Here is a 27,878-nt window from a genome sequence, read left to right on the forward strand (position 1 = left end):
TTGAGTCTACATTGTAAAACTGACAGTGTAAACAATTGTTTCGGTGAAATACTTAAGTACGTATTCTGCATTCCTACTTCAAAGTAGGTTGGGTTTTTTAAGGATGCTATTTGAGTGCCAACTTGTACGGACAGCTCAGAAATGTTGCCTGCGTGGCTCTCGGAACCAACCCACAAGCCTGCAAAAGTTCCCACGGTGCATCAACTGGGCAAAGCGAGTGCGTAATTCACCTGGAGTCGAACTTCTTGCCGTCCGGGAACATGCCGTTGTAGTGGTACCGGACGTAGTCACCCACTTTGACGGCGCGCGTGCACTTCTCCGGGACGAAAGTCTTCTCAATTACTATGTCGTCTAACGGAACCAGAGGTGCGCTGCAGGCGGCCAACGCCACCAGAACCGCCAGACAGCAGAATCCTTGAACGCCTCGCAGCATTTTATTTTGTGCGTGTTTCTATTCCGAGGAGATGGTAAAACTTCCTTCGTCTGTCCTCCAGTTTCTTCCCAGGTGGTTTCCTTGCAGTCTACGCTGTGTTGGACCGAAGTTCTGCCTTCCCGGTCCCTGTTCTTGAAGGACCTGCTGTCAAGTTTGATAATACAAGTTTAACATCCGTTTGCAACATGTAAAATGAACCAAATATTGTCGATTATAATCCCCTTCTATTGAATGCAAATGATTAAGATTAATGCGTTGGCGTAAAGGTTTGTTACATAATCAAAAAAAAAAAAAAAAAAAAAACAACAACAACAACAACAACCTAAGGCACCGACGAATCTACTTTTGTGTGCTTTTATTTTGACTACTTCCGCTAGCAAGCGTAGCTTTATTACGCGAACTTGTCACGCCCCTGAGCTTGAATGGGATAGCTTTTTTCGGGGTACCACGTATCGCACATGCGCAGTAAAGCCTCGGCAAAGTGACAACGTGGTAGGGGTCTCCACGTACCCATTCACGTACGTAGCATCCCATTTCCGGTATTACGGGGCAATTAACGAAACGTAACGACTATATTATTGTTTTCAATGGTAAATTAAGTCATTTAACCAATGCGTAAGTATTTATTGGGGTATTGTAGAACTTTTGGGAGGTGAATGAGCGAGAAGGAATGCCTCTACGTGGCAGTGGGTGTGTCAAACCAAGGCTCACCAGGGTTCTAATTAGGCAAAGGGAGCCAACCCGTACAACTGTTTTTAAAAGGAGAATCGTTCCGCAAAAATAAACAAAATTTAAATAATAAACTCTAGTAATGTTTGGACGTGACGGGTGTTCTCCTACAGCAATTAAAAAAGTCAAAAGTTGTGATTTAAAAGGTGTGGGAGGAGCACCTCCCAGAGTCCCGACTCCTCCTTCGCGCGGTACCCGGGGGCGGAGAGCCTCAGTCCGGCTACGTGTATCGAGTCGAGTCGGCCCTCTCTAATAAACAATATGGCACCCTGCGCGTTGTCGCTTCTAGTTGTGCTTCTCGGCTTAACTTCGGTCCACTGCCAATATGAAAAGTACAGCTTCCGGAGCTTCCCCAGAAGTGAACTCATGCCGCTGGAGTCTGCTTATAAGTACGCGCTGGAACAGTACACGGCCGAGAAATGGGGGGACACGGTGGAGTACATAGAAGTGTCCCTTCGCCTCTACCGGCTGCTGCGGGACAGCGAGGCCTTTTGCAACCTCAACTGCAGCTCGGTGCGCCGGGAAGACGAGAGTAAGTTTGCGGAGTTCCCGGAGTTACGAGCCTTCGGTAACGTGTTACTGAGGGCACAGTGTTTGAAACGCTGCAAGCAAGGACTGCCCGCCTTCAGGCAGACCCTACCCAGCCGAGAGACCCTGGACGAGTTCGAGAGCAGGGAGCCCTACCGGTACCTGCAGTACGCCTACTTTAAGGTGAGAACAGATGAGAGGCGCATCAGTGGTGCTTCCAGTAGGGTTGGGAATCTCTGGCATGAAGCCGATTCGATATGTATCTAGATACACAGGTTACGACTCGATTAAAAAAAACCGATACGATACGATACAAGCGATTCGATACAGTGTAAGAACGATACGGTTCGATAGAGTGAAAACAATATGATAGTAAATATTTGTTGTGTGTGTTTGTACAGTATTTTAAACATATAAAAAGACCACATTTCTGATATAGCAAAATTAAACAACAAAATTTCATACCAATGTTATGTTTTATTTTTTTATGAAAAAAAAAAAAAGGCCTACTATATGACCGTCATTTTGTTGGATGGGATTGATAATAAAATAAAACTCCAGTGACAGACAGCAATAGAGTGCAGTAATTCAATTACTGTATTTCCTGGTGTTTTTAACACAAGAGGTAAGTAATTTAAGTGCAAACTTTAAACGTAAACATCTTACAAACAAAAAATATTAATTATGTACAGCAGCTCTAGAAAAAAAAAAAAAACTGCTAGTGTTATCATAAATAAGTAATAAATTATGCTTTACGACTGGTATAATTGGGGGAATAAAAACCTGACATTTTAAACAGGTCAATAATCATTACTGTAACCTAATCAGTGTTGGGAGTAACGCCGTTATAAATAACGCCGTTACGTAACGGCGTTATTTTTCAGTAACGGGGTAATCTAATTACTTTTTCCGCCGTTACAACGCCGTTACCGTTACTGACGGTCAAAAGCGGTGCGTTACTTACTCTGAATAAATTGAAGAAACTACCAGCCGTGTCGAGTCGACTCTCTGCTCGATTTGTCATGCAAGACTTGGGGTGCGTTCAGGTTCGAGAATAGCGCACGTACTTCTGACTCCAAGCTGTTTGTCCCTGCTCATTCAATTAGACAATGCTTTCCAAAGTTTGGTAACGTTTCTGTGTTTGCTACACCTGATGCTAGCCTCGTTCCCATCTCCCACTGTCAGCCAGCAATAATTTTGCTTCCATCTTGAGGACGGCAGACGCTTTGAAGGTGACGTGAATTGTCGGGAAACGAGCCTACCTGAATGGAGCCCCTCGAAAGATGCGATGGAAGTTATTGTGATTGGCTGAGGGTTAGAGTGATGTGTCGTGGTAAGCCAGTCAGAGCCGGTGATTTCACAAGCAAACCGGAACAGCGCGCGCCGCGTGCGGCAAACACACACACGCAAAACAGATTCACAGGGTCGGGATGGCAGAGCATTCAGAAGAAAAATTGTCCTTTAAGAGGTGGAGATATAGACACTATTTCAAGTTTGTCGAAATTAAAGGAAAGAACCTGCATGTAATGTGTAATTTATGTCCCGGGGCAAAGCTTTTGTCGACATCTGTGGTAAGCAATTCAAATCTGCTGAAGCGCCTAACAAGTTAACTACCTGTCTGTTCTTCTCTTTTCCACTGACTCGAATACTGCTCAGAAAATTTCAAATTCTTTGACATACAACAAGTTCTTTTTAAAGTAACGGAAATAGTTACTTTCCCTGGTAACTAGTTACTTTTACTATAGAGTAATTCAGTTGCCAACTCAGTTACTTTTTGGAAGAAGTAGTGAGTAATGTTACTAATTACTTTTTTAAAGTAACGTGACCAACATTGAACCTAATACACAGCAAAGTTATTCACTTATGCCTGTGCTTCCTCATTTTTTATTCCTAATCACTGTCCATATCTTTTTTGAAGGGCAGATTTTTCTTGAGGAAGATCAACTAATCCACATGTTTATGTTTAAGTAGACTGTCTTTCGTGGAAACAATATGCCGCCCTTTCCACCATTGTAGTGGGTTATTTTTCAGGGTTAAAAACTCACGATCTCTGTACCGCTCCACACTTCACACAAGCTCTGTCCCATGCAAACAGATCTGGCTGCCTTCATCACTTCAAAGTCCGACTTTTTCCTGGGTGCGTTGAAAATGAATCGCTGCACGTCGCTGGCGTCGGTGATCACACTGTCCATTGTTTTAGCATGTTGCTTCGTAGCCACTACTAGTTTCGTTTTGGCTGTGAAGAAAATGCTACGGAGCGTGCGTTACAGTGGTTTCGTTAGCTCTCGCGTTGTTATGACACGCCTGTGACGATCGGGTAATGACGGCGACTAGTAGCGGTTCTGCCGAAATGCATGGGAAGTTGAGGCAACCACGACTGTGAGTAGTGCTTGTCCATATTATATCATGCGTGCGGTCTCGATCTAAGTGCGCTGTGTGGTGAATGACACAAGCGCAGCATGTGAAGTAAAAGCTAAATTATTATCATATTAAGCAATGCATTGAACTAGGCATTAGAAGCCGATTCTTGTGCTCGCGATAGCCGAATTCTATCTCTACTATCGGTTCATTGAATATTTAATGGCTAATTCCTGTCGAATGGTAACTTTACTATCGATACATCTGTATCTCTCACCTGTAAAACTGGATATCTGGTCGTATTGGTTTATCGTTCTCAAGCTTAGCTTCCAGAACTTTTTCTCATTGGTGGGCAGATAGGGTCACATGTTAACTGCAGCTAACTGCTGTAGAAACTATCAGAAAGACTTATTTAATGGGATAGACAAGACATTTTGCATGTGCCTCCTAGCGGAAAGAATATTAATTATACTTATGATCACTTACACATTTTTTTTCCAGTCATCACTGTGTATTTGTGTGGGTAAAACTAATGTCACAAAGTGACTGCACACATCATTTTTGTATACATTTATCGTACCCAAAACAACCGTAAAATGTCCACTTCAAAACACAAAATTTTAATTTAGGCCATAGTTTTTTTCATGTGAGGAAGAAAAAAGCAGATTTTCTCTTTTCACAGGTTCTTTAATTCTTTTCACGAACAGCACAACACACAATTCAGCAACAAAAAGAAAGCAATCATCACAAATGAACAATTAAAAGCTGTCCGGCCAGGACAGAGGTCCTAGAGTGCCCCGGGTGCCTTTCAGAAGATCTGCCCCGACCTTCCAATGCACGCACTTTTTGTTATTCCAAATGCAAATAGGCAGGCCCCCAAATGGCTCACAATAAGGTGGTATTTTACTGGGCAACTGTGTTATCTGTTTATGACCTGGCTTCAGAGAAGACGCTGAGAGCTGCACCTTATCCAAATAAAGTCATAAAGACAAGCAATATTGAAATGAATATATCAAGTATAAAGAACAAATATATGGGAACAAATATCTCTACAAATGTGATAGTTATTTCCATCCAGTTGGTGTCAGGGACTATTGTTTTTTAACTTTGGAGCCCCAAAAATGTCTACTTCAAACCAAAATGGCTAAATTTCAGGCATACGTCACTTAGACACTTTGTCTTAGTAGGTGGAAAAGTAGCAAAATGTCTGACTTTAGTTTCTCTTTGTTGTCATTCAGACCGACAGGCTGGCCAAAGCCGTGTCAGCCGCTCACACCTTCTTGCTAAAGCATCCAAATGACGAGATGATGCAGAAAAACATGGCCTACTACAAAAGCCTACCAGGGGCTGAAGAGCATCTTAAAGATCTGGAGACCAAATCCTACGAGGTAAACAACTCCGATGTCAGATTTCCTTTGCCGTCTCTAACAACCTAGTAATTTTTCTTAGATGCTGTTCGTTCGTGCCGTTCGGGCGTACAACGGCGACAACTTCCGGACGTCGGTGTCCGACATGGAACTGGCTCTTCGTGACTTCTTCAAGGTCTATGATGAGTGCTTGGCCGCCTCGGAAGGGCCCAGGGACGTCAAGGAATTCAAGGACTTTTACGCCAATATAGCTGGTTAGTGAGTTCCAGGGTTTTGAAAACCTTTGTTACCGTCCCAAAATATCTGTCGATTTTTTTGGCAGTGCAGTTCTACAGCAGGTGCACGAAAACTCAGAATTTTATGCACCATTGTTTTTGTGTAGAAATTACGAGTGCAACAGTTTGCGGTTCAAAGCTGAACCATACAGTTCGCCCTGTACGGTTCAATACGCCTTTATGAACCGCGCCTTTTCGGTTTTGCAATTAATTTATTCCGAACACTTGTGGAATGAATTGGTCGAGCTCTGTATGCGACGTGAAGCACAGCTGTGGAGAAATTCCAGCCCCGCCGCAAGTAAATGTCCTATCGCTGTCAAGCACCTGTGTAATAGAAGCCGAGTAACGCCCTCTCTCGCTTACTAGCGAAGTGAAAATGAAACAAGAAAGAAAACAAAAAGCTATGGCGAGTGGAGGAGTGGAGAGACCGAATTTTTAGGAAGCACTGGTTTCTTTCAAATCTGCGGTGTGGCAACATTTCGGTTTCCCCGTGGACTACAATGGGGTGGGAGAGAAAATAGGAGGGAGAGAAAATATTGAAAAAAAAAAAAAACAATTTGCAAGCATTGCTCAGTGCTTGTTCCCTATGCTAATGGCAACACTTATAACATGACTCCAGCACCTCAGCCGGCATCACCCACAGATATCACTTTCTCAGAGCAGGACAACCCCGGAGACGACCCCAGTGAAAACACACGGCGGGCTTCGTTAATTTATTTGCAACGCTTGACCCGCGTTACATTGTTCCCTCGCGGACATATTTCTCAAACAATGTATTCCCCGACATTTATGAAATGGCACGCAAAGCCATCAAAGATGACTTCGCTAAAGCACATAGTTTCGCCCTCACCACTGATAGTTGGACGTCCCGTGCTACAGAGTGCTACTACCTAATTGTGACGGTCCACTGTAATTCATACCTGTCAAGTTGTACGGTCTTGGCGTAGTTTGTACAAGTGAGCCATGATTATTAAATGTGTACGCCGTACGTTACGTTCAAATTCTGTACGTTTATCGTGCATTACGTTTTTTTTCCCCTCCGTTCGTTAATACGTTGGTTGAATGACGCGAGAAAAGTCAGAGGCACGGAGAGGGAAGAGTGTTTGTTGTGACGCTGTAGCAAACGCGATGCTAGGCTAGGTGGCTCCAATACTTCCTGACTGTAGCCGACAGCCCACAACCTACGCCTAGATATCTCATGCATATAGAACTACATGCGAAATGACAGCGTTGGTAGCGTTAGTAAACAGCCGCCATTTTAGAGCAGTAAACTTCTCAGAAAGGCTCTGTTGTAGTGAACCTTCCTAGTGAACCTAAGTAACTTTTTATCTAAAATACTCCTAAATCGGCAAAATCTTGACTTGAGTCTATCTTTAAATGATGAAACAGTTTTAAAATTTTCATATGTCAGTAGACAGTAGACAGAAGGGAACTAATGCAAAAACGGGAGCAATTTTATCAACTTTAACGGTTGATTCAGAACATTAAATGACTTCCAAACATAGCAAAGGTTACTATGTTTTTGTGTTTTTTGTTTTTTTTGAAAAAAATGAATAAAAAACATGAACGGTAACAACAGTTACTTTGCCAAGTAACTTTTTTACTACTGTGTGTGTATTTCAGTTCGATTCTCCGCACTGATGAACTCGCCTAAGTATCCTTGAGCAAGATACTGAACCCCACATGCTGCTGGTGCTGCGTCACCAGTAGGTAGATGGCGATGTAGTGTAAAGCTCTTTGAGCGCCTTGAAAGGTGGAAATGCGCTATATAAGTATAACACCATTTACCATTCAGTAGTCAGTCACTAAACTAGCCAAAGGGCTAAAAGGCATTTTAACAGTCGAACATTTTTACATTTTAAATGTTTATTTCATTTTCTTAAAAGTAAAATAAAAGCAGTTTAAAAAAAAAAAAAAATGCAAAAAGCAAACCAAAGTCGAACCGAAACCGTGATCCCAAAACCGAAGTTCAAACCGAACCGTGGGCTGACTGAACCGTTGCACCCCTAGTAGAAATCCAGGAATTTTTGGGAAACTGGTTAGCGTCTTTTGGTTTCAGGAATTAACAAGACTTAAAAGTTCCTTGATTCAAGTACAGGTAGTCCCAAGGTTACGACTAGGAGTGGGAACCTCTTGGTACCTCACGATACGATACGGTTTGCGATACAAAGCTCACGATAACGATGATCTGACGATATGGCGATACAACGATTATCGATACATTGGTCAGGAAATCATTATAGGATATTCTAAAAACAACTAATAAACAGAAAAACAAGCTCCTGCTGTGAATTGGAAAGAGTTTATCACTAGTAGATGTCCAATCCATTTGAAGTGGGAGGGATGGCAGCGAATTCATTCGCTGCCATCCCTCCCACTTCAAACTCGATTAAACATCTATGGCCGTCAGTAGCAGCCAACGCCAGGCAATGAGGTAATTTTGGGCCATCTAAGGTCATTTACCTGTTGACTTTCAGTTACTTACTGTTGATTGGTAATTTTGGGCCATTCAAGGTCATTTACCTGTTGATTTTCAGTTATTTCCTGTTGATTTTGGGGTATTTTATGGGTCACTTCCTGTTCATTTTGTGTTACAGAACAGGAAGTGACCTGGGAATCACCCAAATGAATAGGCAGTGACTCAAGCTCAACAGGAAATGACCTGGAAATGCCCTAAAATGAACAGCAAGTGACCCATGAAATGCCATGAAAATCTGTTAAGATGACTATGAATGCTCTGGTTTCGAATTGGCAAACGATCCCAGTCTAAATGGATTGGATGTCAAGCACCGTCAAGGCAGCCTTAGAGTTAACACTGGTGGAAGATTTTGGTAGCAACTTGTTGGTTCCTTTTTTTGTTTGTTTTGTTTGTTTTTTAGACATTGACACCTTTTTAAAATGATACCTCGATTCTTGCAGGAGCATATCGATAACCTTTTGGGATACAAAGTATCACGATATATCACCATTTCGATATTTTGTCACACCCCTAGTTATGAAGTACCTGACTTACATGATTTCGACTTTACGACGCGGGAGTCTCGTCCGCCATTTTAGCCCCTATCGACTGACACGGAATGACACAGACATTAACCGGGTCGCTTAATCGTATAATGCCCGGGACCTATCTGGGTCATAGCATGTGTGAAAGCAGCAGTTTAACTCCTACGTCGGTACGTACTGTTTGAAAGCAACAGGCTGATGACGATAATATCATGGTGAACCGATAGTCATTTCCTCTTTCTTCGCAGTAAGACAAAGATTGATAAACAAACATTGAGATTATCAACATGGCAAACTGGAAACATAGCAAAATTAAACTGAAAACTTAACGAAATTAAATTGCTACTGGATCTTAGCGCCGAGAAAGAGAGAGTCCATTGTCCATCTTTGAAAATGTGTGGTTTATTTTGTTGCCGATGGCGACCAAAAACGTTGTAATGTCCAGGTTATAAAATCCCCCGCCCTCCCTGCACATACAGTGCCAAGTCGCCAACATGGGATGAGTCTGAAAGAGTCCAACCCAGGTAATACCTGGTACATATCCCCATGTCTGAAAGCCATGACACGGGTAAGGAATAAGTTGGATATAAGTTGAACGCGGCTTTAGTTTCCAGTTGTTTTTTGTTTGTTTGTTTTTGTCTTTTGTCGCGTAACAGTAAAACATCTCAGCATTGATGGTAAGGACAATATCTTATTTTTCATTTTATTTTATTAATCTGACATAAAATTCATGATTTTGGATAATTATTTTGAGACTCCGTGAGTCATCACCTTATCGTGGTGGAGGGGTTTGCGTGTCCCAATGATCCTAGGAGCTATGTTGTCTGGGGCTTTAAGCCCCTGGCAGGGTCACCCATGGCAAACAGGTCCTAGGTGAGGGGCCAGACTAAGCATGGCTCAAACTGACCCCTTATGATGAGAAAAAGAAATGAACTCCAGTTTCCCTTGCCCGGACGCGGGTTACCGGGGCCCCCCTCTGGAGCCAGGCCTGGAGGTGGGGCTCGAAGAAAAGCGTCTGGTGGCCGGGCCTGTCCCCATGGGGCCCGGCCGGGCACAGCCCGAAAAGGCAACATGGGTTCCCCTTCCCATGGGCTCACCACCTGTGGGAGGGGCCAAAGGTGTCGGGTGCGTAGAGAGTTGGGCGGCAGCCAAACCCCCAGCTGCAGAAGCTAACTCTTGGGACATGGAATGTCACCTCTCTGGCAGGGAAGGAGCCTGAGCTGGTGGGTGAGGCAGAGAAGTTCCGACTAGATATAGTCGGACTCTCCTCCACACACAGCTTGGGTTCTGGTACCAATCCTCTCGAGAGGGGTTGGACTCTCTTCCATTCTGGAGTTGCCCACGGTGAGAGGCGCCGAGCAGGTGTGGGCATACTTATTGCCCCCCGGCTTGGTGCCTGTACGTTGGGGTTTACCCCCGTAGACGAGAGGGTAGCCTCCCTCCGCCTTCGGGTGGGGGGACGGGTTCTGACTGTTGTTTGCGCTTATGCACCGAACAGCAGCTCAGAATACCCACCCTTTTTGGAGTCCTTGGAGGGTGTGCTGGAAAGCGCCCCCTCTGGGGACTCCCTCGTTCTACTGGGGGACTTCAACGCTCACGTGGGCAATGACAGTGAGACCTGGAGGGGCGTGATTGGGAGGAACGGCCCCCCCGATCAGAACCCGAGTGGTGTTCTGTTATTGGACTTCTGTGCTCGTCACGGTTTGTCCATAACGAACACCATGTTCAAACATAGGGGTGTCCACATGTGCACTTGGCACCAGGACACCCTAGGCCGCAGTTCAATGATCGACTTTGTAATCGTGTCATCGGACTTGCGGCCACATGTTTTGGACACTCGGGTGAAGAGAGGGGCGGAGCTGTCAACTGATCACCACCTGGTGGTGTGTTGGCTCCGATGGTGGGGGAAGTTGCTGGCCAGACCTGGCAGGCCCAAACGTATTGTGAGGGTCTGCTGGGAACGTCTGGCAGAATCCCCTGTCAGAAAGAGTTTCAACACCCACCTCCGGCAGAACTTCTCCCTTGTCCCGGGGGAGGTGAGGGACATTGAGTCCGAGTGGGCCATGTTCCGCACCTCCATTGTTGAGGCGGCCGATCGGAGCTGTGGCCGTAAGGTGGTTGGTGCCTGTCGTGGCGGCAATCCCCGAAGGGATGCCGTCAAGCTGAAGAAGGAGGCCTATCAGGCCTTTTTGGCCTGTGGGACTCCGGAGGCAGCTGACAGGTACCGGCTGGCCAAGCGGATTGCGGCTTCGGCGGTCGCCGAGGCAAAAACTCGGACATGGGAGGAGTTCGGCGAGGCCATGGAAAACGACTTCCGGACAGCTTCGAGGAAATTCTGGTCCACCATCTGGCGTCTGAGGAGAGGAAAGCAGTGCACCATTAACACTGTGTATAGTGAAGATGGTGTACTGCTGACCTCGACTCGGGACGTCGTGAGTAGGTGGGGAGAATACTTCGAAGCCCTCCTCAATTCCACCGACACGCCTTCCTTTGAGGGAGCAGAGTCTGGGGACTCTGAGGTGGGCTCTTCGATCTCTGGGGTTGAAGTCACTGAGGCGGTTGGTAAGCTCCTCGGTGGCAAGGCCCCAGGGGTAGATGAGATCCGCCCGGAGTTCCTAAAGGCTCTGGATGTTGTGGGGCTGTCATGGCTGACACGCCTCTACAACATTGCGTGGACATCGGGGGACAGTGCCTCTGGATTGGCAGACCGGGGTGGTGGTCCCCCTTTTTAAAAAGGGGGACCGGAGGGTGTGTTCCAATTATAGAGGGATCACACTCCTCAGCCTCCCCGGTAAAGTCTATTCAGGGGTGCTGGAGAGGAGGGTCCGTCGGGAAGTCGAATCTCGGATTCAGGAGGAGCAGTGTGGTTTTCGTCCCGGCCGTGGAACAGTGGACCAGCTCTACACCCTCGGCAGGGTCCTCGAGGGTGCATGGGAGTTCGCCCAACCAGTCCACATGTGTTTTGTGGATTTGGAGAAGGCGTTCGACCGTGTGCCTAGGGAAGTCCTGTGGAGGGTGCTCTGGGAGTACGGGGTACCGAGCCCCCTGGTAAGGGCTGTTCGGTCCCTGTACGACCGGTGTCAGAGTCTGGTCCGCATTGCCGGCAGTAAGTCGAATTCGTTCCCAGTGAGGATTGGACTCTGCCAAGGCTGCCCTTTGTCACCGATTCTGTTCATAATTTTTATGGACAGAATTTCTAGGCGCAGCCGAAGCGTTGAGGGTGTCCGGTTTGGTGGCCTCAGCATTGCATCTCTGCTTTTTGCAGATGATGTGGTGCTGTTGGCTTCATCAAGCCGTGACCTCCAACTCTCACTGGGGCGGTTCACGGCCGAGTGTGAAGCGGTTGGGATGAAGATCAGCACCTCCAAATCCGAGACCATGGTCCTCAGCCGGAAAAGGGTGGAGTGCCCTCTCCGGGTCGGGGATGAGATCCTGCCCCAAGTGGAGGAGTTCAAGTATCTTGGGGTCTTGTTCACGAGTGAGGGTAGGAGGGAGCGGGAGATTGACAGGCGGATCGGTGCAGCGTCTGCAGTGATGCGGACTCTGCACCGGTCCGTTGTGGTGAAGAAGGAGCTGAGCCAAAAGGCGAAGCTCTCGATTTACCTGTCGATCTTTGTTCCTACCCTCACCTATGGTCACGAGCTGTGGGTCGTGACCGAAAGAACAAGATCCCGGATACAAGCGGCCGAAATGAGTTTCCTCCGCAGGGTGTCCGGGCTCTCCCTTAGAGATAGGGTGAGAAGCTCGGTCATCCGGGAGGGGCTTGGTGTCGAGCCGCTACTCCTCCGCGTTGAGAGGAGCCAGTTGAGGTGGCTCGGGCATTTGGTTCGGATGCCTCCTGGACGCCTCCCTGGAGAGGTGTTCCGGGCATGTCCCACCGGCAGGAGGCCCCGGGGTCGACCCAGGACACGCTGGAGAGACTATGTCGCTCGGCTGGCCTGGGAACGCCTTGGGATCCCGCCGGAGGAGCTGGCTGAAGTGGCTGGGGAGAGGGAAGTCTGGGCTTCCCTGCTAAAGCTGCTGCCCCCGCGACCCGACCCCGGACTAAGCGGAAGATAATGGATGGATAATGGATGGATTTAGGGGGTATTTAAGGGTACCTCAAGGGTTAATTAGCTCACAGTCATGCGTGAGTGGGTGCAGTGTGCATTACATCTGTTACTGTTTAATACCAGGAAGTAGTGGCGTGCGATATGGGAAAAATCCTCTATGGCGATATAGGCTATTTTATGTCATGATGGCGACATGTCAAGATACTGTATAATGTATTTCTTAATCATTTGATGAAAAAAAAACTTTCCCGCTTATCTTCCTCCTTCTTATTTACCACATCGATAAAATAAGTGCCTGCATGTAGACAATATTAATTACCTTAGTACCTTACTACTTACTAAGCTCATTCATGTCATTCTCTTAAACAAATTGCCATAGAATTCTCAACATTGTTGACCTCTTTGGCTAAAAGGCCACTTGATTGCGCCATACAGAAAATGAACCACCACGAAGCATTGACCCTATTGGCTGCAAAGCAAAATATGTGAATAATATTGTAAAATGTAAAGTTCATGTTCAGTGATAATAATTTCTTCAGTTACTGTTCCAGTTGTTGTTTCGACTGCCTGTTATGAGTTGAATGTAAACTTAAGCAATTACAAACGCAATGTAAGTGCAAATTGACGAGTTATGGTTTTGTTAATGATCCAGAATTTCACAGGTTAATGTACTCCGTTCATTCGTAACACAGATCCATCAAGTATTGAAATTGATTAATCAATTCTCCTCTATCGAGCATGATTATTTGAAGACATCTAGAGCAGTGTTTTTCAACCACTGTTCTGTGGCAAACTACTGTTGTTGAATATCACTGATCTAGACCTAAACCTAAACAGTAAGTGCATAAAAGCTTTATTTTCTGTCCACCATATCATGGTATTGGCGGTATGAGATCCTCATGATATGATGTCATTTTATATCGTTTTAACGATATACATCGTCACCAGAAAGTACCGTAATTTTCAGACTATAAGCCGCTACTTTTTTCCCTCATTTTGAATCATGCGGCTTAAAATCCATTGCGTCTTATTTGTTGATTTATTCGGGTTAATAGGAAATACTTTGTTTGACAGTGGCGTCATAAGACCATCATAATTATGGCATGACATTATCATGAGTATTAATGACGATTTGAATTCTGTCACTAACTTCATTTCTGATCCTTACATCCATTTAAAAGTAAAAGTAAGATAATTTGCCACGTGACACAAAATGCCACCTGTCATAATCATTCATTAATGGTCATGGCAGTGTCATGTCACAATTATGCTGTAATTTTCGCACTATAAGGCGCACCTGACTATAAACCCCCACCCATCAAATTTGACACGTAAACAGCATTTTTTCTTCGATAAGCCGCACTGGACTATAAGCTGCAGCTGTACTCATCGTATAATGGAATATTTACAACAAAAGATATTAACCGGTCATACTTTATTTTACAGCGGCATCATAAGACTGACATAAGACCAAATGAAGCTTTGAACCAAATGGGTGCAAAGCATTTTTGCTTTAAGAAGTTTCATTTGGCCATCACTGCCCCGTTGGGGAGACAGTCAACCTCTGCTGCCACCTTTACAGATGTAAATTACAATCAAAGTTCATGTTCTGTGCTAATTATTTCCTCAGTTACTGTTCTATTTGTTTCATTAATTGCTAGCTAGCCTATGTTATTTGGTAACACTTTTACACTTAACATTTGACAGAGCGTCATAAGACTGTCATAAGACCATCATAACTATGGCATGACACTGCCATGAGCATTAATTAATGCTTATGACAGATGTCATTTTGTGTTATCCGGCAAATTATCTATTTTTGAATGCATGTAAAAGATCCATGCTGGACATGAATGGAGTTTGTGACATAATTTGCCATATGACACTAAATGACAATTGTCATAAGCATTCATTAATGCCGATGATGGTATCATGTCATAATTATGAGGGTCTAATGGCAGTCTTATGATGCCGCTGTCAAATAAAGTGTTACCTATTAACCCAAATAAATCAACAAATTAGACACACTGGACTATAAGTCACAGGATTCAAAATGAGGGGAAAAAAGTATCAGCTTATAGTCCGGAAATTACGGTAATAGTCTTATGACAGACTTAATGCGCCACTGTCAAATAAATTGTTACCAAATACCATAACTAGCAAATAATGAAACAACTGGAACAGTAACTGAAGAAATAATTGGCGCAGAACATTAATTTTGATTGTTATTTACAGGCATGTTGGACGACAACAGTGTTGACAGCAGGTGGCAGCAGAGGTTGACCCCCCCCCCCCTCACCCCCCCCCCAAGGGAGCAGTGATGGCCAAATGAAGCTTCTTGAAGCAATTAAGCTTTCCAGCCATTAGTTTAAAGCTTCATTGTGGTTCATATGGTCTTTTGACAGTCTTATGATGTCGCTGTCAAATATAGTGTTAAGAGTTATTATCGTTTGGTGTAAATATCCCATAATTCTGTGAGGACATCTGTGGCTTATAGTCTAGTGCGGCTTATCAATGAACAAATGACGTTTTCGTGTCAAATTTGGTGGGTGGCGGCTTATAGTCAGGTGCGCCATATAGTCCAAAAATTACGGTACTTGAAACTAAATGTTTGTAGTACTTAAGGTCCGGGATTCTTTGGAGTGAGTCTGCAGCTTTGAATTGATCTGAGTGGAACATCTTCATACCGGAAATCTTTGATACAACAAATCATAAAATTTCTGCTGTATTACCTCTAGTGTTAAAGATGGCTGTTGGCCAATATTTTTGCCTGTTCTTATGCATATCTGTTGTTGTCTCCAGATCACTACACGGAGGTCCTGGAGCGAAAAGTGCAGTGCGAGAGCGACCTAACCCCCGTGGTGGGTGGTTTTGTGGTGGACAAGTTTGTGGCTACCATGTACCATTACCTACAGTTTGCCTACTACAAGCGTGAGTTCTACTCAGAGTTTTTGCAGTCCTTGAAGCATACTTGACATTTAATTCAGATGAACTAAAAAAAACTAGAATAGAACATCCACTCGATGTCACCATTTTGCGCCCACAGTTAAGGACTTGAAGAACGCAGTGCCGTGCGCCACCAGCTACCTTCTCTTCGACCCCACTGATGAGGTGATGAACAACAACGTGGCTTACTACAAGTTCCACAAGGACAAGTGGGAGCTGACCGATGAAGACTTCCTACCCAGAGCGGTTCGTGGCAAACGCACAAGAACAACAACTTATGCAGAAACATTTATTCCATTTATGTGCGTTGTGTAGGAAGCGATACGCTACTTCAACCAGACCACCATGCAGATGGAAATGTTGGACTTCTCCAGGAAGCATCTAGCTAGTGATGATGAGGTGACTTTTTGTTCATTTCACATGAGTAGCTGCAATATGACAAGAATCCACCAGGGTGTAGCACACTACGGCTCACATCAAATCTGTGGAGGACCAGGCGTGCAAAAATTAAATAAATAGAAAATTTAAAAAATTATTAAATGCGTCATCAAAGTATTTGATATTTATTAATAATTATTTATAATATATATTTCAATATTTAACATTTATTTCAATATTTACTATTTATTTCAATTTTTTTTCCCACTTTTTTATTTCAATTTCAATTTTATTTTTTTGACTTTTTATTTATTTTAGCATTCATTTAATTATTTAAACATTTATTTATTTCAATATTTACTATTTATTTCAACTATTTATTTTTTTCACTTATTTATTTCAATTTATATTTATTTATTTCAATATTTATTTTTTTGACTTTTTATTTATTTCAGTATTTATTTAATTCAACATTTACTTAAATTTTTATTTAGTTATTTCAACATTATTTATTCCAATATACAGTATATTTATTTATTTCAACATTTATTTCAACATTTATATATTCATTTTAATTTGTATTAATTTATTTCATTTATTTATATCACTTTTTATTTATTTCATTCCTGCACTCTTGTTCGTGGAGGAACAAGAGTGCAAGAATGAAATTTAAAAAAAAGTGAAATACATTTTTTTTTTAAATAAATAATTTAAATGATACAAATAAATAATCTATTAATAATATGAAAGCTGAATACAAAAATAATGCATTACAACTAATCATTCGGCACTGTATATTATAAATGAGTATGTATCATTTTATTTCCTCTTACCATGATTATTATTTTTGATGAATTGTTGTCATTCGTAAAACAGTATCATGAGTTACATAGCAACTTCAAATGAATATACTCCATTTTTTCCCCAAATTTTATCCAACCCAATGTGTCTTTGTGTGTTATCCACAGGGTGAGGTGGTGGAGTTTATAGATGAGTTTCTCGAACCCTGAGGCAAATCACACACACACATCCTATATTTATTGAAACATTTTCCATCCTCATGATTTTACGGTTGTGCTGGGTAAGTGTTGAAATATTTGAACTTGCTGTTACATGGACGAATACATCCGCTGTGAATTGTTTTATAATAAAAAAAAAAAAAAAAAAAAACACCAAAATATCAGACTCGTCTTCCGCGAACCTCATAATTAGTGGTGGGAACCTCCAGGTACCTCATGATATGATACGACTTGCGATACAATGCTCACCATAACGATAACAGTTATGGATGCATGGGTCAGGAAATCTTTCTACAAAAAAAAATAATAAACAGAAAAACAAGCTTTTATTATCCTCCTGCTGTGAATTGAATTGAGTTTATCAATAGTAGACATCCAATTCACTTTCTGTTGATTTTGGGGCATTTCTAGGTCATATACATACCATATTTTAGGGGAAACAAGCAGAATGTAGGGCATAAAAGATACACGACACCTTCTTATCACGGAAGCCCAATGTGTGCGTCGTGTGCAAGATTGACGCACCAACTCTCGCAATCAGTTCTCCCGGACAGTCCAGAACAAATGGCTGGACGCTGTGAGCACACAAGGAGCACCAGAGAACACCTGAAATCCAACTGATAACGCGACAGACATGACTTCAAGAGCTCCTTTGACGACGAGGTGGCAAAATCCACAACTCTCATTACCAGGACAACAGTAACTCCTGAATCCTCCTGTCTAATCCACGAACAGACAATAATCCCAACACACCCCAAACACACGCCCGCCCCGTAAGAGCCTTCAAAAGACTGAATGTTTAACTAAGCGTTGTCATTTTTTTCTCGGGAACCTTTTGTTGACTTCTGTTATGGTGACCTTTGAACGAGCTTGCCTCCCTGCCTGATTGTTTCTGTTTCGCCTTGCCGTTTTGATCGCTGTCGACCTGAATAAATTGTCCACTTGTGTTCGGTGAGCCTTCTTTAAACCTTTCAAAATGGAGTCACTACAAAGGGTTAAGACTAAGTTGAACGCGCGGGGTTTGGCCTTCTGGCCAGATTGCTGGTGTCCCGTTGGCCCGGGCCGTTGGAGCTGTGCCAGCGCGGGTCCGGCAGTTCGGCTGGCGCGATTCCGGCAGTCTGGCTAGAAGGTCAGATTCCTTCAATCTCAGTGTTGTTTTTGGCAGTCTTTTTAATTTTCGTCTTAGTCTCAGTCCTTTGGACGAAAATACTTATTAGTCTTACTCATATTTTAATCATTTCAAAATGTGTTCGTCTTCGTCTAGTTTTAGTCGACAATTCTCATGTCGGGGGGAATGGGGGGGCTTTCAGTGCAGCCCTTCCCTCCTCCCGCAGCCCAGCAAGGGAGCCCCGCATGTATCAGTTTATGTATACATTTTTATGGGCACATTTATGTGTGTGGGGCAGGGGGAGGCGCAGCACGTAACACGAGTGACACAACCAAACACTGCTAAATGCGTTCTAACGACGCATACAATAAGAAAATATCACACATTTTATGACGGAAACTATGGTGAATTTTCGTCTCGTTCTCGTGTTGTCAGACGACAACTGGCATCAATCCATCTCGTCATGTTTTAGTCTCCCAAGACACGTTTTCAGCGCGTCATGGTGACATCATCATCATGAAAAAAATTGTACTTTGACTAAATATTTTCTTTCTCATCATCGGTGACGAAAACAACACTGGTCACTTCGTGTTGCAATCCCTCCCACTTCAAACGGATTGGACGTCTATGGCAGTCAGTTGCATTCAAGGAGTTTAATTTTGGGGCATTTCAGGTCATTTGCTGTTGACTATCATTCATTCCCTGTTGATATTTGGGGTATTTCTGGGTCACTTCCTGTTGATTTTGAGTTACAGAACAGGAAGTGACCTGTAAATGCCCCGAAAATCGGATAGACTAAATGCGATGTACTGGTTTCGGATGAAGGAACGTTCATTCGCCCCTCCCATTCAAAAGGGATTGGACGTCTAGCGGCGTCAATGGCAAGCCATTGAGTTAACAGACACACTATTATAGTGGAAGATTTTGGGAGCAACTTGTTGGTAGGGTTGTTCAATTTGGCATAACAACAAAATCCCGACTGTTTTCTCTCAAATCCGATTTTCCGATGTCGCTTACAATTTCTTGGCAGAATAAAAGCAATGACAAATAAAGTATTGGGAATGTTTTCTATTTAAAATTATTATTTTCGTTCTTAGAACCAAAAGTGCCAGTGAATTTAACTCCGATAATAAACACAGAACAATCCCTTGGCACTAAGAGCATTTTATTCATACAACAGACTCTAGCTCTGTTCTTAATTAAAGTGATAACGAAAGAAGAATGTCCATTCACCGTTTGAAACAAAATCAAACATACGAAAAGGTAGTCAGTCAGTCTGTAAACCAAATAGGATGTCATCAAGTCAGTCTGCTAACCAGCTAGCCAGCCAGTCAGGTGAAGTAGGTAGGCAGCTAGGCTCGGCTGATGTGCTGTCATATTTCTCTCTGGTCTTACTTACATAAATTAATGATTAGTGCAAAACAGTCACTCAGTAATAACAATATGCAAGGTGGCAATCACCTTGTCTAAACAAACACAAAAATGCACCCCAGTGAAGGTAACAAACCGGATGATCCTTGTGAGCACCTCATCTTTACAAAAGACTTCAGATCATACACGTTAATAGGCTAATGCATATAGATTCAATTTTCACATGTAGACCGATGCATTGAGCTAAAATATGTTATTGTATTAAAACGATAAACAACATGGCATGCTTTTAGTTACCGTAATCTAGTAGCATCAATCTTGACAGGAAAACGAGACGGACACATATACTATTCCTTCTCAAAAATTTAGCATATTGTGATGAAGTTCATTATTTTCTGTAATGTACTGATAAATATTAGACTTTCATATATTTTAGATTCATTGCACTCAACTAAAGTAATTCAAGCCTTTTATTGTTTTTATATTGATGATTTTGGCAAAAAAGTCAAGAAAAAACAAAAATCCCTATCTCAAAAAATTAGCATATTTCATCCGACCAGTACAAAAAGTGTTAATACAAAAATAGTCAACCTTCAATTAATTATATCAGCTATGCACTCAATACTTGGTCGGGAATCATTTTGCAGAAATGACTGCTTCAATGCGGCGTGGCATGGAGGCAATCAGCCTGGGGCACTGCTGAGGTGTTATGGAGAACCAGGATGCTTCGATAGCCGCCATAAGCTCATCCACAGTGTTGGGTCTGGTGTCTCTCAACTTCGTCTTCACAATATCCCACAGATTCTCTATTGGGTTCAGGTCTGGAGAGCTGGCAGGCCAATTGAGCACAGTAATGCCATGTAAACCATTTACCAGTGGTTTTGGCACTGTGAGCAGGTGCCAGGTCGTACTGAAAAATGAAATCTTTAGCTCCATAAAGCTTTTCAGCAGATGGAAGCATGAAGTGCTCCAAAATCTCCTGATAGCTAGCTGCATTGACCCTGCCCTTGATAAAACACAGTAGACCAACACCAGCAGCTGAGTTGGCACCCCAGACCATCACTGACTGTGGGTACTTGACACTGGACTTCAGGCATTTTGGCATTTCCTTCTCCCCAGTCTTCCTCCAAACTCTGGCACCTTGATTTCTGAATGACATGCAAAATTTGCTTTCATCTGAAAAAAGTACTTTGGACCGCTGAGCAACAGTCCAGTGCTGCTTCTCTCTAGCCCAGGTCAGGCGCTTCTCTCGCTGTTTCAGGTTCAAAAGTGGCTCCAGCACACGCCTGTGCACGGTGGCTCTGGATGTTTCTACTCCAGACTCAGTCCACTGTTTCTGCAGGTCTCCCAAGGTCTGGAATCGGCCCTTTTCTACAATCTTTCTCAGGGTGCGATCACCTCTTCTGGTTGTGCAGCGTTTCCTGCCACACTTTTTCCTTCCCACAGACTTCCCACTGAGGTGCCTTGATACAGCACTCTGTGAACAGCCTATTCGCTCAGAAATTTCTTTCTGTGTCTCTTGCTTGAGGGTGTCAATGATGGCCTTCTGGACAGCAGTCAGGTCGGCAGTCTTGCCCATGATTGCGGTTTTGAGTAATGAACCAGGCTGGGAGTTTTTAAAAGCCTCAGGAATCTTTCGCAGGGGTTTTGAGTTAATTCCTTAATTCAGATGATAAGGTTAGTAGCTTTTTAGAGTACCTTTTCATGATATGCTAATTTTTTGAGATAGGGAATTTTTGTTTTTTTTTTCTCGATTTTTTTTTGCCAAAATCATCAATATTAAAACAATAAAAGGCTTGAACTACTTCATTTGTGTGTAATGAATCTAAAATATATGAAAGTCTAATGTTTATCAGTACATTACAGAAAATAATGAACTTTATCACAATATGCTAATGTTTTTTAGAAGGACTAGTACGAGAGGTGAGACTAGTACTTTCATACTTGTGGTAGAGTGCAATATACACTCAGCCAGACGTGGCGCTAAATTACTGCCTGTCGTGTTATACATGAAAGTGTGCAGACGAAGTAAATGAGGAGTGTTGAACGTGTCAGGGATGCATGCATATCAGGCCTGCAGCTATCGATTATTTTAATAGGCGATTAATTTATGAACCATTTAGTCCGAATAATAATAGTATTGTAATAATAATAGTAATCACATTAGGTACATGAAAAATTAAATATAATTGCTAACTTTTTTTTTTTTTTAACAATGCTCTTAACAAATTGTTCAAACACATATTCCCACAAAAAGATTTAAAATTACAAATGCATTAAAAAAAACATTCGGTCAAGCAAAAACTTACCTTATGTTGGTCTTAACAGGGAGCAGCTGGATTCAGCCATGTTAAAGGAGTTATGTCATATTCACTGTTGCCACTAGAGGGTGGTGTATCCACTCAATCAATAAAAATAAATGCAAACACTTTCAAAACAAACCATTACAACGCCACTTTAATTAAAGGAATACTCGTTGCAGCAAAATTTAATTTGAAGCTTTTTTCTAATCGAATTACTCGAGTTTATCGAATAATCGCTAGTACATCATGAGATACTAATACACTTACTCATGGCGCTATGCAATTTGTGTCCAAAGTTGGCTGGGCAAAAGTAGCAGAATCGCCAGTAGCCGTGGTTGTTGTTGTAGTTCTAGTTGTTGAAGACAGCGCGCTCTTGTGGGAAGAAGCGGAAATGCAGCGGAAACTACGAAAATCATTCTTCGTTTTATCTAGGGCTGCAGCTATCGATTATTTTAGTAGTCAATTAATCTATCAACTAGTTAGTTTGAATAATCGAGTAGCCGGATTAGGAATATTTAATGCGTTGCAGAACAAATTTGAGGAGATGTTAAACAAATGCTTGGCAAAATTGCACTTTCAAAAGAGCATTAAATGTGAATACAAAATAAAATTCTTGAGTATTTCATCAAACTATGCAGAACTGCACTTTCGTTAAAAGAAAAAAAAACAAATACTTGAGCTTAGCCTCAAACGGTATCAATAAATGATCTAAGTACAACAAAAGAACGATTGACTAACTTGCATAGCAAAAGTCTGCTAGCTTAAATGCTATAAAATGCTAACATTTTTTTACAGTGCTCTGAACAAATCGTTCAAACACATATTCCCACAAAAAAAAAACTAAATATACCTATAAACTAAATTATGGCTGCATAAAAAACATTAGCACAAACAAAAACTTACCTTATTTTGGTTTTAACAGGTAGCAGCTGGATTCAGCCTTGTTAAATGAGTTATGACATATTCACTGTTGCCACTAGAGGGCAGTGTATCCGCCCGAATCAATAAAAGCAAAATTTAATACAACGCTTTTTTTCTCTTCGAATTACTCGAGTTAGTAGATTAATCGTTGCAGCGATAGTTTTAACCCAAAAAGTCTGTTTCGATTTAATTGGTTTCTTTTTACTTTTTACACGTTTTTAAAATAATACAGTGGGGCAAATAAGTATTTAATCAACCACCAATTGTGCAAGTTGTCCTACTTGAAAAGATTAGAGAGGCCTGTAATTGTAAACATGGGTAAACCTCAACCATGAGAGACAGAATGTGGAGAGAAAAAAAAGAAAATCACATTATTTGATTTTTAAAGAATTTATCTCCAAATTAGGGTGGAAAATAAGTATTTGGTCACCTACAAACAAGCAAGATTTCTGGCTGTCAAAGAGGTCTAACGAGGCTCCACTCATTACCTGTATTAATGGCACCTGTTTTAACTCATTATTGGTATAAAAGACACCTGTCCACAATCTCAGTCAGTCACACTCCAAACTCCACAATTGCCAAGACCAAAGAGTTTTCGAAGGACACAGGAGACAAAATTGTAGACCTGCACCAGGCTGGGAAGACTGAATCTGCAATAGGTAAAACGCTTGGTGTAAAGAAATCAACTGTGGGAGCAATTATTAGAAAATGGAAGACATACAAAACCACTGATAATCTCCCTCGATCTGGGGATCCATGCAAGATCTCACCCCGTGGCGTCAAAATGATAACAAGAACGGTGACCAAAAATCCCCGAACCACACGGGGGGACCTAGTGAATGACCTACAGAGAGCTGGTACCACAGTAACAAAGGCTACTATCAGTAACACAATGCTCCGCCAGGGACTCAAATCCTGCACTGCCAGATGTGTTCCCCTGCTGAAGAAAGTACACGTCCAGGCCTGTCTGCAGTTCGCTCGAGAGAATTTGGATGATCCAGAAGAGGACTGGGAGAATGTGTTATGGTGAGATGAAACCAAAATAGAACTTTTTGGTAGAAACACAGGTTCTCGTGTTTGGAGGAGAAAGGTATTGAATTGCATCCAAAGAACACCATACTCACTGTGAAGCATGGGGGTGGAAACATCATGCTTTGGAGCTGTTTTTCTGCAAAGGGACCAGGACGACTGATCTGTGTAAAGGAGAGAATGAATGGGGCCATGTATCGAGAGATTTTGAGTGAAAATCTCTTTCCATCAGCAAGAGCATTGAAGATGAGACGTGGCTGGGTCTTTCAACATGACAATGATCCCAAACACACAGCCAGGGCAACAAAGGAGTGGCTTGGTAAGAAGCATTTCAAGGTCCTGGAGTGGCTTAGCCAGTCTCCAGATCTCGACCCCATAGAAAATCTGCGGAGGGAGTTGAAAGTCCGTGTTGCCCAACGACAGCCCCAAAACATCACTGCTCTAGAGGAGATCTGCATGGAGGAATGGGCCAAAATACCAGCAACAGTGTGTGAAAAGCTTGTGAATAGTTACAGAAAACATTTGGCCTCCGTTATTGCCAACAAAGGGTACATAACAAAGTATTGAGATGAACTTTTGGTATTGACCAAATACTTATTTTCCACCATGTTTTGCAAATAAATTCTTTAAAAATCAAACAATGTGATTTTCTGTTTTGTTTTTTTTCACATTCTGTCTCTCATGGTTGAGGTTTACCCATGTTGACAATTACAGGCCTCTCTAATATTTTCTAGTGGGAGAACTTGCACAGTTAGTGGTTCACTAAATACTTATTTGCCCCACTGTATATCAAGCCTATCAAAATCCTTTTGGGATACAACGTATCACGATTTATTACAATTTCGATATTTTGTCACACCCCTGCTCATAATTGATGAGCACGTTTAACAAAGAGGGCTCGAAACTGTCATAATCCTAAAAAGAGACCGACTATTCCGCGTGAGGGTGGGTGAAGTCAGAGCAGACACACACGTGTTGAATCGTGTTTGAACATTGAGTCTCTGTGCAGTTTGTCACACTCGCGTGTTAAAATGTCCACTGCGGAAAATTCCCTTCTGTGTGCATGAGTTTGCTCTTTTTGCCTTTGAAAAACAGCAAAGGATGCAAACTTAACACCGTTGACTTTGTAGTTCACCTCTCTGTTTGCTTCAAGAAAAACGGTATTTTTACTGCCTTTGAGGTTGTTTGTGAGTAAAAAATCCTATGTAGAGTTGAATAATAAGGCCGAGTCATATGTTTAGGAATTTATTATGACCAACAGTACACAAACACTTCATCTTAACAACAAGCATGAACTGATTTGTGAAGATATGCCTCACTTTATCCCCCGTATTCTAGATCAATATCACACAGTGTTATGCCTATAAACACAATTGCACACTCCAAATGCGTCACGCGCACATACATCCTACCGTGAGTAATAATCACATCAACAAGTATAGATCGGCTGCTACATTCATCATCACGGCGGCAAATTGCGATGTTTAATTACCGATGACGTGTCAGTCATTTTAGACGCTAATCGATAATTATTTTGTTGATGAACATTTGAAGAGAAAGGACGCACTCTCGGGCAGGGGTGGGGACGCACGTGTAGAGAATGTAACAACAGCAAGGAAAGTCAAATGAGCAAAAATACCACATTGTGCAACAGCCTCCTCGGAGGTTGCCGTCTCAGTCCGTAGCAACATTTTTCCTCCATTATTGGTTGTCTTGTCAGAACAAAACGACAACCAGTGTTCTGTATTGAAGGCTGAAACTTAAACAAAAGAAATTCCTACGAATTTACAATGAAAGAGAGCCCATAATTTAACGAAAACAACCAATTTAAAATCCAACGAATAGGACAGTTGGCCAAAACAGACTACAACCAACATTTTAGGGTATTTTGTGTTCGTAACGATGACTATGATAGACTTATTGCAAAACTACTATAGTTAGTTATTACTTAAGCTGTGTTATATCGTTATCTAATGTATGCTTCACAATTCTTAGAACCATCTTCTTTTTGGCATTTGTTACTAAAAAAAAAAAAAAAAACCTGCAGCTTGACGCTAAACATAAGTACCATAAAAATAAACACAAAAGTTTTCTGTGAACACGAAGGATTTTGAAGGAAATGCAGCTGTTTTTTCCCAAATCCTGTATGTGATAGTTCTTAATTTAAAAGCCATTCCAGCTTAATGGATTTGATCAAAATAAAGACAAAAATACATTAAAACAGATACAAATTAACAAGCTAAAATTGTAAGGAAAAGGCATAATTCATATTCACTTCGTCCTTTTTAAAAAAAAAATTCTTTTTATAATTTTTAATTTTATAGTTAGAGTTGTCCGATATTATCGGCCACCCAATAAAAGCATTTTAAAATGAAATCGGATAATATCGACATTGGTTTTTCTTTATCTGTTTTGGGCCAATATGCATGTTGCCTCCAAAGTGAATTTAGAAGCCTTTGGCCTTTGTACAAGGGCTGGTCACAGCTTAGCACAGCAGTTATGCGTATTGACTAGAGATGTCGATCGATCGGGTCCGATCACGTCATTTTCAAAGTATCGGAATCGGCAAAAAAATATCGGACATGCCTTTTATTAATTTTTTTTTTTTTTAGTAAATCGTTTTCTAATTGTATTTAACGTTACAGACATAATGGGTTACACTCTTCCAGAGTCTTTAGTTTAAGCTTAAGGTAAGGTTATCAAATTTATCGCGTTAACGGCTAGAATTAATATTTTTTACATTTATCACGTTACAATATTTAACGCAATTAACGCTTTTTTTTTAAATGGCTAAAGCCTTACAATCCCTCTCCCAATGATTAGAATAATCGTGGGAAGCAATGTGGGGAAGAAAGGAAGTAGTTGATCTTTTTCTTAACACCCTATGTCATTTCCCAACGCAGAGAAGACATATCAATTGGTACCACGACGCACAGTCATGGTTGCACTTCCCATCATGGATTTTGGCAGAAGTTAAATGGCTACAGTATCATTTACTGAAAGCACTGGATGGCAATATTTAGTCACAATATACAAAGTCACATTTATCCTTTAAGAATTACAAGTCTTTCTATCCGTGGATCCCTCTCACAGAAAGAATGTTAATAATGTAAATGCCATCTTGAGGATTTATTGTCATAATAAACAAATACAGTACTTATGTACTGTATGTTGAATGTATATATTCGTCTGAGTTTTATTCATTTTTTTCTTAATGCATTGCCAAAATGTATATGATCGGAAAAAATCCGGAATGATTGGAATTGAATCGGGAGCAAAAAAAAAGCAATCGGATCGGGAAATATTGGGATCGGCAGATACTCAAACTAAAACGATCAGGATCCAATCGGGAGCAAAAAAACATGATCAGAACAAGCTTAGTATTGACCATTAGATACCTCCAAACTAAGATGCTTGGCAGTGGTGAAATGTAACGAAGTAAACGTATTTCTTGACAGGAAATCGAGACAGAGGAAACAGACAAGTAAACGTACTTACTTACTGTACTTATAGGGAACCTCGGACTTGTAGGCTCTAATAAGCCACTATTGTTTCGTACGTCCATCCATCCATCCATCCATCCATCCATCCATCCATCCATCCATTCATCCATCATCTGACGCTTAATCCGAGATCGGGTCGCGGTGGCAGCAGCTTTAGCAGGGAAGCTCAGACTTCCCGCTCCCCAGCCACTTCAACCAGCTCCTCCGGCAGGATCCCAAAGCGTTCCCTGGCCAGACGAGAGACAGGGGTCCAGGGGTCTCCCGCCGGTGGGACATGCCCGGAACACCTCTCCAGGGAGGTGTCCAGGAGGTATCTGAATCAGATGCCCGAGCCACCTCAACTGGCTCCTCTCAACACGGAGGAGTAGCAGCTCAACACCGAGTCCCTCCCGGATGACCGAGCTTCTCACCCCATCTTTAAGAGAGAGCCTGGACACCCTGCGGAGAGAACTTATTTCGGCCACTTGCATCCAGCATCTTGTTCTTTCGGTCATGACTCACAGCTCGTGACCATAGGTGAGGGTAGGAACGTAGATCGACTGGTAATCGAGAGCT

At 42.2% G+C, this 27,878-nt stretch overlaps 2 protein-coding genes across 2 annotated transcripts in view; one reads left to right on the forward strand and one right to left on the reverse strand.

Annotated features, from left to right (window-relative positions):
- The window catches only part of fkbp9 (FKBP prolyl isomerase 9), a 39,220-nt gene extending 38,787 nt beyond the window's left edge, over positions 1-433 (reverse strand). Inside the window, exon 1 of the mRNA XM_057828184.1 lies at positions 231-433. Within this exon, the coding sequence (XP_057684167.1) occupies positions 231-433 (203 nt within the window). The remainder of the gene's footprint in view (positions 1-230) is intronic.
- Positions 434-964: 531 nt separating this feature from the next.
- crtap (cartilage associated protein) lies at positions 965-17,239 on the forward strand. The gene is made up of 7 exons (XM_057828183.1): positions 965-1,873; positions 5,287-5,436; positions 5,498-5,669; positions 15,548-15,676; positions 15,792-15,937; positions 16,007-16,090; positions 17,038-17,239. The coding sequence occupies exons 1-7, from the start codon at positions 1,424-1,426 to the stop codon at positions 17,077-17,079; spliced, it is 1,173 nt and encodes a 390-aa protein (XP_057684166.1). The 5' UTR covers positions 965-1,423; the 3' UTR covers positions 17,080-17,239.
- The last annotated feature ends 10,639 nt before the right edge of the window (positions 17,240-27,878 follow it).

This window comes from Corythoichthys intestinalis, chromosome 22, assembly GCF_030265065.1.
Source record: "Corythoichthys intestinalis isolate RoL2023-P3 chromosome 22, ASM3026506v1, whole genome shotgun sequence".
In the NCBI taxonomy this organism is placed as follows: domain Eukaryota; kingdom Metazoa; phylum Chordata; class Actinopteri; order Syngnathiformes; family Syngnathidae; genus Corythoichthys; species Corythoichthys intestinalis.